Source organism: Hyperolius riggenbachi, chromosome 9 (genome assembly GCF_040937935.1).
Source record: "Hyperolius riggenbachi isolate aHypRig1 chromosome 9, aHypRig1.pri, whole genome shotgun sequence".
NCBI classification, from domain to species: Eukaryota; Metazoa; Chordata; class Amphibia; order Anura; family Hyperoliidae; genus Hyperolius; species Hyperolius riggenbachi.
In genome coordinates, this window is record NC_090654.1 from 252791685 (window position 1) to 252805899 (window position 14215).

At 45.2% G+C, this 14215-nt stretch overlaps 1 protein-coding gene across 1 annotated transcript in view; it reads left to right on the forward strand.

The window, feature by feature from the left end:
- TYRO3 (TYRO3 protein tyrosine kinase) overlaps positions 1–14215 on the forward strand; it is a 325717-nt gene that overhangs the window by 300178 nt on the left and 11324 nt on the right. Inside the window, exons 18-19 of the mRNA XM_068254301.1 lie at positions 7436–7595; positions 11267–11403. Of these exons, the coding sequence (XP_068110402.1) occupies positions 7436–7595; positions 11267–11403 (297 nt within the window). The remainder of the gene's footprint in view (positions 1–7435; positions 7596–11266; positions 11404–14215) is intronic.

Here is a 14215-nt window from a genome sequence, read left to right on the forward strand (position 1 = left end):
TGTCAAAGCGTTGATCTTAGTGTTGTTTTAGGTACCCCTGTTACACAGCTTGGATTTCTATTCTGATTTCTCAATTACAACATAAGATGCCTTGATTCAATCTCTAATGTTCCACCTCAGTCATACTACAGCAAAATGTATCCTGTACTCTGTGAGGATAGAGCAGATAGACTCTAGTTGCTTTTCCCCCAAGTTCCCGCAAGGTAACCTAAACCGAAAAAGATATGGATTTTTCCTTTTAAAATAATACCAGTTGCCTAACTCTCCTGCTGATCCTGTATCTCTAAGGGCCCGTTCAGATCAGAAATGCGGATGGCCATGCGTGCGGAAACGCGTGCGGACCGCAACGCGTACGAACGCATGGCCATCCGCGTTTGTGTGCGTTGCGTGGCTGACCCCATCACTGAAAGTGAATGGGACAGCCACGCGTTTTTGCAAAATCTGCGTGCAGCATGCGTCCCCGGACCGCACAGGTCCGGAACGCATGCAGTGTGAACATCAGACATTGCACTCTATGCAATGTCTGATGTCGTGCGTTTTGGCCACCTGCACGCGTTTCCAAAACGCGGCTGGAAACGCGTGCAGTGTGAACGGGCCCTAATACTTTTAGCCACAGCCCTGAACAAGCATGCAGATAAGGTGCTCTGACTGAAGTCAGACTGGATTAGCTGCATGCTTGTTACAGGTGTGTGATTCAGCCACTACTGCAGCCAAACAGATCAGCAGGGCTAACGAGAAACTGGTAACTGGCATCCATATCCCTCTCAGTTAAAGGGACTCTGAGCACCTCTCATGGGCATGCCTTTAAGCCAGACGACTACCAACAAAGTTGTGCTCTGACCCCTCTGGAAGAGCCTCTTGCAATGGCCTTGCGTGTCACTTCCTCTTCCTGCTTCATTCAGTGATGCACTTCTCCAACAGAGAAGACAGGGGTGACCTGAAAGATGGCAGCCGTGATTTTTAAATTGAAATCGAACGAAAACTATTTGGTGTAGAATGGTGACTCAGGCATCAAATGAAAGAGAAGAGCACAAGCTACGGAAAGGTATGCATCTTTAAATAGTTTGCAGTGCTGGTCGTAGTCTTAACCACTTGACGACCAGTGGATTTTCGTATGATCTGTGCTGCGTGGGCTCTCCAGCCCGCAGCACAGATCAGGATAGAGCTAGGGCGATCAGACTTACCCCCTTTTTTCCCCACTAGGGGGATGTCCTCCTGGGGGGGTCTGATCGCCGCCGGCTTGCTGCGCTTTGCGGGGGCTCTTCAAAGCCCCCCTCCGCAGCGTTTTCGGCGCTCTGTCCCTCTCCCTTCCCCTCTGAGCTGCGCCCTGCGCATTGTAGGATAGGCTTTGGCCTATCATATGCCGGCCAATCAGAGGCCAGGGATCGCCGATCTGCCTTACGGTGCTGCTGCGCAACAGCGGCGTATGATGTAAACAGCGGGGATTTCTTCCCCGTGTGTTTACATTTTGCCGGCGAGACGCGATCGGCGGCTCTCCAGCTGTTCACGGAGACACCCTCCGTAAACTGACATGGAAAGGTGGCCGTTTCCATGGTAACCCGCAGACGACCAGTTTACGCCAATCGGCGTTAGCTGGTCGTCAAGAGGTTAAAGGCATGCTCATGAGAGGTGCTCGGAGTTCCTTTAAATCACCCTTTGTTGTCCCTGTAGGCCAGGGGTCAGAAACCTTTTTGTCTGAGAGAGCCATAAACGCCACGTATTTTAAAATGTAATTCTGTGAAAGCCATACAATATGTTTCAAACTTGGACAGTAGGGCTCATGTCCCTGTTGCCATGGTGATGTGTATACAGTTGATCCTCCGGGCAGCGGATGTGTCAGACACGTCTTCAGCTTCTCTTGGGTTTCAGCAAAATCAGCAATTTCCCAGAGAGACAGACAGGAGAAATACTGACTAACAGCTTGTACAATTAGCTAGCTGACTTAAGGGTTGATTCACGTTGTAGGATGAGATCCCCACACTTTGGCCCAATAGGCTGCCTGTCAAGTGACAGGCAGCCTATTGGGCCAATCAAAGTGCGGGGATCTTGTTCTACAAAGTCACTGGACCTGACAGGGGCCAAAGTGGGACAATTGGAGCAGCTGTTTGTTTTGGGGGAGCGCGAGTAAGTTAGTAGTGCATGCTACAGCAGTAACGTGCCTACTTTGAAAATGTTACTTGTACTGCCACACTAAGCTGCGCTGCTTGAGCAGTGTAGCTTAGTGAATAAACCCCTACTGATTTGTCTGGGAGCCAGATGTAGCCATCAAAAGAGCCACATCTGGCTCCCGAGCCATAGGTTCCCTACCCCTGCTGTAAGCTAACCACACCTCCAGAACTGCTGGAATGCAGTGATGTGTCAGCTTAGTTCTGGTTCACCATGAGCTTGCTGGGTAGTCTGTAACTATAAAATACAACCATGGGATATCTAGAGAGGTATTTTTTAGGAGTAGGAGGATAGATGCAATTGTTTATCTTATTTTTAACTTAGGTTCACTTTAATAGATTGCCATTGAGCAGGCTATTAGCTTGGTAGTCTTATTCCTCCAGATAAGGTGTTGTGTCTACACTTCTTATGGGTGGGGGAATCATGATGGTTGCAATACTGGAAGATGGATCCCCAGGAGTGGAAGCCACTAAGGGCTGTTGCACACTGAGCGGCTTTTTCAGCGTTTCTGCAGGCATAATAGCCTTATGTGTATCTACTGATGTGACAATAAACTGAAGACCGCTTTATACCCTTCCCATGGTGTAGCGGAACATCCTTCCTTGCTGCTTGTATTGAGACCTATGATTCCTGCTCCCCTGGGTCATGCATCGGTGGTGTCAGCGTTTCCACTTTTTTTTCCTAATAACAAAAAGCGTTTAAAATCTGTTAGCATTTTGCGGATCTGCTAGCGGATTTTGGTGTGCACCAGGCCTAAGAGGAGATCAGAAAAAAGGATGTGAACTATAGTGGTGCCACTATCAAAGTATTATTTGGGGGCCCCATGATTCATAGTTGCATCCCAGCTTACTTAGTTTTATAATCCCATTTTGATACATTATATTTTTCCTTTACCTCCTATCCTCATACCCAACACTGAGAAGATAACTTTTTAGATGGCAAGGGAATGGTGGGCAAGTTATCAAAGATTACTTTAGCGTAAATGGCATACACTTTATTCTCCCCAGGCTCTTCTAGCCGGGCGCTCCACCCAGCTAGTTTTGGTGACCACCCGGCTGTCATCGTCTCAATTCCTCCTCTGCTGTAAGTAGAGTTGAGTAGAAAAGCGCTGGCCCTGCATTCTCTCATCTCGTCCCATCTGGCTACTTTTTCATGCCACCCGGTTGGAAAAAAACTGTCTGGGGAGAACACGGATACATGATGTAACCATAAGGACAACACAGGAAACACAGAAGCACAGTGAGGGGGAAGGGGTGAGACTGACTGCACAGGAGTCTAAATAGAAAATAGAGGAGCAGTGGCATAGCTAATGAGCTATGGGCCCCGGCGCAAGTTTTACATGGCCCTCCCCCCAAGCACTCTATACATAAAAATTAATATGGCGCACCAAAACCTACAAAGGACATCACAGTGTCAGAGGTGCAAGAAGGGGATGGGGAACAGCTTGTTAATTATTATCATTCAAAGCATCTATATAAGTCAGTGGTCTTCAAACTAAGGCCCGGGGGCCGAATGTGGCCCCCTGAGGCTTTTTTACCGGCCCCACACGTACAAATTGTATTACTTATAGATGCGGTCAGCTACATCTTTAAATATTGGTGGTCTGCATATAGAATAGCAGTGCTGGCACCACCCATCCACATGGCAGCCAGAAAGCAGTCATTCGCTGGTTTCCAATCACATTCCACATCGGGTGACACTGCTGTCCACTGCAGGCTGTCATTTGGGTATGCTTCACTGTCTGGCCTGCAAAGACTTCTACATCATTTTATGTATACTCCGGCCACCCAACAGTCTGAAGTACGTTGATCTGGCCCTCGACCCAAAACGTTTGGGAACCCCTGATATAAGTGATCAATACAAACACGGGACCAATAAAGAGCTAATACTGCAGTTGAGGGAGGGTCCAAGGGCCCCGGTGCGGTCGAAACCTTTGCAACCCCTATTTCTACACCATTGTAGAGGAGATTTGGTAAAAGATATCAATTTTAGAAGACCACCACAAACAAAGGAATTCTCCCAATCTACCCTTCTGCAGTCAAATCTATGCAGGAATAAATTAAAAGATTTGCTCGACAACCAATGAAGCTGAAAACAAAGATTGGTGAACAAAATGTACAGATACAAATGTGATGGAATGTTGGCAAGAGGACTGTATAAAAAATGGTCACACGACAAATCAAGACCTTGAAGGCAGAGATAGAACAGTAATCCTACAGAATAGTAAATTCCTTCCAAAAGTACTTTCTGTCGCTATATTACATTCTGAACTGAAAAGCAATATAAGGGAATGCTCCAGTTGAACATAAGGTTAATGAGATGTTAAAGAGATCGAATTTGTCAACCCTCTTAGTTAATGCAAAAGAACATTTGGAAACGTAAATTTCCAGAAATGAGTCACAAAGTGCTCTGAAAGAAAACCAAAATGGTAAAAGTCCTGATGGCTTCTCCAGAATACTGTATGACATGATTTATTCTTCCTTATGTTCCTTCCAGATTAGCTGGAGTTTGGAGGCTCATATTGTGGGTCTCCCTAAAGAGGGTGCCAAAGTTTATTTTGCAGGGATTGTTCCTCAAGAGAATAAGGGAGTCATACAGTAGGTCAGTTGAAAGAAGGTGGTGCATGTCCACGACCACTGGAAAGGATTTTCACAGGACTGAATGAAGGTTCCTCTTGGCCTCATGCAGGTGGAGCTAAGACAAGACATGTTAGGGTGGAACAGTTCCATATCCTCAACCCCCTACTTAAAGAGGAACTTCAGCCTAAACAAGCATACTGTCATTAAGTTACATTAGTTATGTTAATTAAAATAAATAGGTAATATAATCTCTCACCCACCTTGTTTTAAAAGAACAGGCAATGGTTTGTGATTTCATAAGAGCAGCCATCTTTTTGGTTGAAAGGAGGTGACAGGGAGCATGAGACACAGTTCCAACTGTCCTCTGTCCTGATCACCCCTCCCAGTTGCTAGGCAACATGAATAACAACATAGGAATCCCATCATGCTTTGCACAGCATCAGGGAAAAAAAGCACGGGCAGTTTTCTTTGATGGGGTGGAGCTTAGCTAAAAATGCAGCTAAAAATTAGACTTCTATAAGAAAAACAAAGTTCTGATGCTGTGAAACTGTTAAAGAAACACCAAGCCTTTTCAGTGCTGCTGAGTAGATTTTTAGTCTGGAGGTTCACTTTTAAAACCACCACTAGATCAAGGGTGAACAGACCATTATGAAAAAAAATTTCTATTTTAAATGAGAGTGGCCTCTCTGGTTATTGATAATTGTGCTCAGTTTGGAATTCATCCCTTCAAATTTTAAGAAAAATTAAGATATACAGCACCGCAACACACCATATGTCAGCATTTTCTGATGCATAATTTATATACTGTATGTAATACCTGCACGATATTGCCTCTTTTAAGATCTGAGATCAGGTAGTATGGATTTCAAAAAAATGTACAGAATTAAGCCTAGTACGCACAATCAGTTTTGATTGGCCAATTCGACCACCTCCATATAGTATGTAGAAAGAACATGTTGAAGGGAATCCGAGGTGGGCGGGATATGGAGGCTGAAATATTTATTTCCTTTTAAAAGGAACCCAAGGTGTGAGCCTTATGGTGGCTGCCATATTTATTTCCTTTTAAAAAAATACCAGTTGCTTGGCAGTCCTACTGAGCTTTCTTTTCAGTGGGGTCTAAATCACACACCTGGAACAAGCATGCTGTTAATCTTGTCAGTTTTGCCAGACATCTGAGCTGCATGCTTATTCCGGGTCTATGGCTTAAAATATTAGAGGCAGAGGATCAGCAGGATAGCCAGGCAATGTGAATTATTTAAAAGGAAATAAACATGCCAACCTCCATATCCATTTCACCTTGGGTTCCCCTTAAAGAGACAATGAAGTGAAAAAAAGATGATATGATTTGTTTTATGTAGTACAGCTAAGAAATAACACATTAGGAGCAGAGACATGTCTAATATTGTTTCCAGTGCGGGAAGAGTTAAGAAACTGCAGTCATCTATGCAAAAGAGCCATTGAGCTCCACGACTTTCAAAGTCAATCTGTCTTCTGAAGCTTATTATCTCAAGTGACTGGCACTGTATTGTTTTTTGTTTTTTTTTTCTGCAGAGGACAGGTCAAAAGTTCACTAGCCTGCTCTGTAAAATCATTTAGAATGCTGAGTAGTGTGTAAACTGCAAATATTAGAGAATGATGCAATGTTATTAAAAAAAACTGTATAACTGAAAATAGAAATATGAGAATATTTTCTTTGCTACTAATGTTCTAGTAATTATCCGTACTACACAACCAATTTATTATAACTTAATTTTTTTCGCTTCAGTGTCTCTTTAACCACTTGAGCACCACAGTGCTAAACCCCCCTAAAGACCAGGCCATGTTTTACTAAAAGGGCCACTGCAGCTTTAAGACCAAGCTGCAGGGCCGCTCAACACAGCTCACAAGTGATTCTCCTCCCCCCCCCCTTCCTTTTTCTCCCCACCAACAGAGCTTTGTGTTGGTGGGGTCTGATCGCCCGCCAAATGTTATTTATTTTTTTGACAAATATTTATTTTTTTTATAAATAAGAGTATTTTTCTTTAATTTTTCCCAACCCTCCCTCCTCCGGCCAGCCTATCACAACGATTGGCTGTGACAGACTTCAGCCTATTACTGCCGATCGCTCCTGTGTCCCACAGGGGGAAAGCCGTTTCACTCGGCTGTCCCCTGTACAGTGCTGCTGCAGATTGCAACGCTGTTCAATGTTTATAGACGGCAGTGTCGCCGTCTAACAGTCGATCGCCGCTCAGAGACTGAAGGCGGGGCGGACCGATCTCCTGCAGAAGCCGGCCACAGGACTTGACGCCAATTGGCGTTAGGCGGTCCTGGGGCTGCCGCCGCGGTCACGCCCGTTGGCGTGACGTGGTCGTTAGGTAGTTAAACAATGCACAACAATTAAAACTACCCTCAAAATGCTCTCCGGTGTGCCAGGGCCCTCTAAGAGATTCGGGGAGTTAATCCTGAGACCGCGGTGCTGCTGCATGTGGGAGGACACAGAAACCTGATGCCTTGTTCGAAATAGAACAATAATTTAACATTAATAGAAATAATACAGGTTCCCTTTAAAATGCTATCTCATCAGGCTCCTGTCTCATATTGCCACCAGCAACATTCATATTTTATAATGTTCTGTCTCATCGCCCATGTAAAGGGAGGAATGGATAATATCCAATACGCAACATGATGGCTGCTTCTGTTCCTCTTCTCAGGTTACACGAGGACATGACGGTGTGCGTCGCAGACTTCGGTCTCTCGAAGAAAATCTACAGCGGAGACTATTACCGCCAGGGATGCGCGTCCAAGCTTCCCGTAAAGTGGCTGGCACTGGAGAGTCTGGCAGATAATGTCTACACTGCGTACAGCGATGTGGTGGGTCATTTAACACGCAATGAAGGGCACTATTATTCTGAACGCTTTATACATCACTGGTGCTTATGTACATTTCAGTATGAATGGTATTTATGTACATTTCAGCACGTATATTACCTGATTTCCCTAATTGTATATCAATATACTAAACTGTGTCTTATAGCCAGGTTAACTTTACCTAGTACTGCTTAAAGAACAACTGAAGTGAGAGGGATATGGAGGCTGCCATATTTATTTCCTTTTAAACAATACCAGTTGCCTGGCTAGCCTGCTGATCCTCTGGCTCTAATGCTTTTAGCCATTGACCTTGAACAAGCATGCTGCAGATCAGGTGTTTCTAACATTGTCAGATCTGACAAGATTAGCTGAATGCTTGTTTCTGGTGTGATTCAGACCCTACTGCAGCCAAATAGATCAGCAGGATGCCAGGCAACTGGTATTATTTTAAAGGCATTAAATATTGCAACTTCCATGATCTTCTCACTTCAGTTGTCTTTTCAAGTCCCCTGCTAAAGGTGCCTGTTAACGTACAATTTTTATGAACGATTTTATGCTTCGATCAGATAAATCAGACGAAATCTATTAAAAAAAGAAAAAAAATGAACATTTGCTCACAATACATTAAAATATTCCTATATAGTCCTATCAAAAAATAGAAATTGCCTGGCTGTCCTGCTGATCCTCGGCCTCTAAGGGCCTGTTTCCACTACACGCAGATTGGATGCAGAAAAACTGACTCCAATGAATGCCTATGGGAAAATCTGCATCAGAAAAATTGCGTTTAGTGGAAACAGGCCCATAGGCTTTCATTGGAGTCAGTTTTTCTGCATCCATTCTGCATCCAATCTGCGTGTAGTGGAAACAGACCCTAATACTATTGGCTATAGACCATGAACAAGCATGCAGATCAGATGTTTGACTGAAGTCTGACTGTATTAGCTGCATGCTTGTTTCAGGTGGGTGATTCAGACACTGTGATGCATGAGAGATCAGCAGGACAGCCAGGTAACTGGTATTGTTTAAAGGAGTACTGTAAGGGGGGTAGGGAGAAAGAGCTGAACTTACCTGGGGCTTTTAACTGTCTTCTGCAGATGTCCTCGCTCCCACTGACGTCACCGGGAGCTTACTGCACAGGCGCAGTACGTTCTGCGCAGGTGCAGTGGTTTGCGACATTAAAGTTGCAAATTCCGGGAAGTGAACAGGTGGGGGGGACCAGAGCATCGGTGAGTGGCTGCGAGGGCACAGGACGTCTGCGGGGGACAGTTAGAAGCCTCAGGTAAGTTCAAAGGTAAGTTCAACTCTTTTTTTTTTTTCTTTTTTGCCCCCTACAGTACTCCTTTAAAAAGAAATAAATATGGCAGTCTCTATATGCATCTCACTTCAGGTGTCCTTTAATATTATCCTTGATTAATTTGTGCATGAGCTTCTGTGCAGTACTACTGCGCATGCGCAGAATGCTCTCGGCTGGGGCTGGTGCAGAAACTCATGACCTGGCCTGGGTCACTGAGCTTCCGAAACGAAGAGCAGCTTGCTAGAGGAGAAGGGAGCCTCAGCATGAGGCCTGATAGACTTCAAGCGGCTGAAAGATGCCCCAGGTGAGTAAAGATTTTTATTTTTTTTACCTTGGAGTATCTTTGATATTTTAGACCCTAGATTTCCATATTTTTCTGAATATAAGACATTATGGACTATAAGACGCACCTAGGTTTAGAGTGCAAAAATGTAGGGGAATAAATAATAAACTTCTATGGGTCAGGGACATTTTGTGGACCTTTTTTCCCCCAATCTGTATCTAAGCTACACTAACCCCTGCTGCCCCACCAGCTAAGTTACACTACACTAACCCCTGCTGCCTCACCAGCTAAGCTATACTACACTACACTAACCCCTGCTGCTCCACCATCTAATTTACACTACACTAACCCCTGCTGCCCCACCAGCTAAGTTACACTACACTACACTACACTAACCCCTGCTGCCCCACCAGCTAAGTTACACTACACTAACCCCTGCTGCCCCACCAGCTAAGTTACACTACACTAACCCCTGCTGCCCCACCAGCTAAGTTACACTACACTACACTACACTACACTAACCCCTGCTGCCCCACCAGCTAAGTTACACTACACTAACCCCTGCTGCCCCACCAGCTAAGTTACACTACAGTACACTAACCCCTGCTGCCTCACCAGCTAAGCAATACTACACTACACTAACCCCTGCTGCTCCACCATCTATGTTACACTACACTAACCCCTGCTGCCCCACCAGCTAAGTTACACTACACTAACCCCTGCTGCCCCACCAGCTAAGTTACACTACAGTACACTAACCCCTGCTGCCTCACCAGCTAAGCAATACTACACTACACTAACCCCTGCTGCTCCACCATCTATGTTACACTACACTAACCCCTGCTGCCCCACCAGCTAAGTTACACTACACTACACTAACCCCTGCTGCCCCACCAGCTAAGTTACACTACACTACACTAACCCCTGCTGCCCCACCAGCTAAGTTACACTACACTAACCCCTGCTGCCCCACCAGCTAAGTTACACTACACTAACCCCTGCTGCCCCACCAGCTAAGTTACACTACACTAACCCCTGCTGCCCCACCAGCTAAGTTACACTACAGTACACTAACCCCTGCTGCCTCACCAGCTAAGCTATACTACACTACATTAACTCCTGCTGCCCCTCCAGCTAAGCTGCACTACACTACCACTGCAACCACTCTCACGTAATCCTGCCGCCGCGCTCCTCTCCCCCTAGCTCCAGTCTTGCAGCTGCACACACGCTCCTTTTCCCCTCCTGCAGCTTTTGAGATCCTGTACACTGCAGCTGCCTGCGGCTATACTACTTACGTATGTTCTCTGTACTTCCTGCTCAGCTCCTATTTCTTGCTTAGTGGTTCCCTACAGGGACCCCAGCAGTACACGCAGACCCGGATTTACATCACAGGAGCCTATAGGCACAGATGTCCTTGCACCCTAGACGTCACCCTCCATGAACCTACAAATCCCTGCTGATCGGCCCAGCTGTCACTTCTCCCTTACTTCTCTTGTCTGTCATAGGTAGCTACAGGTGTCCCTTAGCATTAGGTAGCCAGAAGTGCCCTCAGTATTAAGTAGCTAGAGGTACCTCTGACTGAAGGGAGATCTCATCAGTGGAATGCCGAGAGCAGGGTGAGTAACCTCTCATTTATCTCACCAGGACTCTGCATAGGGAAGGGGAGTGTTCCGCCTTTCCACCATCAGGTGCCTGTAGGCACGGGTCTACTGTGCCTTATGGTAAATTCAGCCCTGGGTGCAGTACACCGTACGTCATGCGGGACCCTGGCGTGCGCTGCTGGGGTCACGCAGTTGCAGGGACCGAGCGCGGGTGTGAGGAGTGCGGCGGCAGGATGCAGTAAGTGTATTCCGGCGGCAGGAATACTGTATATTCTAAATATAAGACGCACCCACTTTTTACCCCCAGTTTTGGGAAAGAAAAAATGTGTTATATTCTGAAAAATATGGTAAATTTCGGTTTCTTCCAACTTTAACGCAACCTTACAGTTTCGTGTTTATACGGTTAGTTCAGGTCCTGCGTGTATGTGCAGTATTTGACTTATTTATTTGCTTTGGTCTGTGTGGTCACAATAATATCAGTGTTTCCATTTTGCAGTGGGCATTTGGCGTCACCCTCTGGGAGATAGTGACTCTGGGACAGACTCCCTACGCTGGCATAGAGAACTCAGAAATCTACAGCTACCTCGTTGCTGGGAACAGACTGAAGCAGCCGCCGGACTGTCTGGATGAGCTGTAAGTAGTGCGCCCACCTGCCCCATCCTGCCGAGGTTACAGCCCCAGGTCTGCTGTGCCAGCAGCTGTTATTTGTGAGATGCCGCTGAGAGATCTGAAGGCTGATTCAAAAAGTAAAGCCTAATGAAAGCATCTGCTGTACATTCAGTGCAGAGTCTGCGCCTCGTTCAATGTAAACGCGGTTGCATTGTGTGAGGAGATGGCATGAAATCAGGCCATGTAAATGTCATTTCTGCTGAATGACACCTAGAAACTGCTTTTGCCGCATGAGCGGTCTGCTATATAAAGAAACAATTGCTTGTCATGACGGTGAGCTATCAGTTTGGAACAGACATTAACCTGGATCTAAAATAACATTGTAGGGCTGCTTTACTGGGTATTATGGGGTTTAGGATGAGCGTTATAGGGTTTAGGATGATCGGAAAAATGGTATCCAGAATACTTTATACAGAACTCTTTCTTTTCTCTGAGTGGTAGCTGGAGACCAGGATTTGCCTATCAGATAAGAGCTTTAAGCTACATACACACACTAGACCATACATGTCAAACTCCGGCCCGCAGGGCAAAATCTGGCCCTCAGAACCATTACATTTGGCCCTCAAGTGGTTTCTCCACTTTGCATTATGTTTGGCCCATTCTAGACCTCCTGGGAAGTTACATATATTGGAGGTGAAGCGCTAGAACACCAAGGAAGACGTACGGGGGAGGTGGGGGAAAGAGCTGATAGAGAGAGATAAACCCTGCTTTCGCTAGTCAGGGTGTTGGACAGAACGATATTGGGTGGGGAGGGGCGTTTGGAGGCAGCGGGCCTGGGGCGCTAGAAAGTACCCAGCCCAAAATAGGTCACAGCCATCAGTATTAAAATGGTCATTTTTTCCACTAATGAAGTTTGAAAGATAATTGAAAAAACACATTTTTTTATTGGCAACTATAAATCTTGTTGGAGGTAAAATCATGTCTGAAAAATATTTTCATTACACTTTTGCATTGCGATTTTACCCTCATTTCTTACCCTTTCTTCCATTACCATTTACCATTCCATTACCATTACCATTTACCATTTCTTCTTTCTTATTTGTGTAACTTTCACAAGTCAGCATGCTGCAGGAAAAAGTTTGAGGCATGTTCTGGTTTTAGTGGGGTGTGGTCAGTTAGAATGAGGTGTGGCACTAGGTCAGTCATGCAGTGAAAAATCATATAAACAGAACAAGCATATACATGTTCCCCAAATAACTTAAATAGGTAGCCTGGCCCCTAAATAACAAAATTTAACCAACTTGACCCCTAAATAGTATAAATAGGCAGTATGTCCCCAAATAACATCTCCTGGGATAAACAACAATGGAACGACTGATCCATTGCCTGCTCTGTAACACGGTGGGAGGAACTGCCGTAAGTCGTCCTACTACCCAAGTACCTGGCCTCTGCAGCCACTGATAAAAATCTGGGCCCGTTGCCAAACAATGTTGTTAGACATGTGGCCTCTTTTTTCACAGGCTACATGAACAGCCCTAGGTTCCCTTGTTCTTTATGAATTGTTTCTAAAATAATGGAAGGTTGGCAACGCTGGTCACCACCTACTGAAGGGAATGCAACAGAATCATGACTTCCTGTCACCGGGGCCTCCATATGAAAGCTGACCATCTCAACGACAGGAAATGAGGGTCAGAAGCTTCACTCTGTCTGACAAATGTCCCACCTACAAATCTGTGACCTATTGTCTTTAGGTACAGGGAAGATGATGTCACCATTTTTGCTATTTTTACAACTACCAGTGTACTGTTGGGTGGGGGGAGAGGAGCACTACCGACTGGATTTCTGTATCCCATCCTCCTAGATATAAGGGTTAACATAGAGAAGCATGTAGATATAAGGGTTAACTTATAGAAGCATGTAAAGTTGCCCTTTATGCTACATACAGACTTTAGACTTGTGCTGCCAACATTTTTCCCAATGACATTGTGCAGAATACATAGGCTGGCACAGACATAAGGGAGGGGAAGGAGGAGCAAGAGGCCTCTTGCTGCCTGTAAAAACAATGGCAGCTGAGAATAACAGAACAGACTACCTACCATCCCTCTCCACAATAGTATTGTCTGCAGAGGGGGAGGAGGGGAATTTGTGTGAAAGAAGTGGAATATCTCTGCCCAGCTTTACATATGGAATTATTTTTTATAGTTAAAGAGGCACTGCAACGACAGTATCAACGTAGTAGAATGTGATACATTACTCGGAATACTCAATTATAAGTGAATTATCCTGGTTTTAGCATCAGAAACACTTCCTAGAGCACTCTGGGATTAGGTATTGTTTCTGCTCACTTTGAACAGCTGTAAAGATATATTTGTGGAGGGAAGGGCAGTCCCAAAGGGTGATCACTAAAACTGACCCCCAATGGGGAATCAGTTTTTGTTACATGCCAATTGCAGCCGGAAAACTAACAACTACTGTACATGTGTCGCCTTTGAAAAGCATTATTATTATTTATTGTATTTATAAAGCACAAACATATAACGCGATGTGGGCTGGTTAGGTAGGCCCAGTAATACAAGTAAGTACAGGCTGTATTATGTGCGGATTCGCATTGCACAAAATTGCATGTGCATTTCAACAAAGCCTTACATTGTTACTTGTTTTTATGAATGATTACTGTTGCTGGCTGTAACAGTCATCATTCAAGTGAAGATGGATCGGGACCAGCAGGGATCAAGCCTGATTTTTCTTCACTACTAAGGACAGCGCAAACAATTGTTTAAATGATCGCCGTAAAATTATCACAGTCGGCAATGGAGATCTGATCGATCGTCGCTCT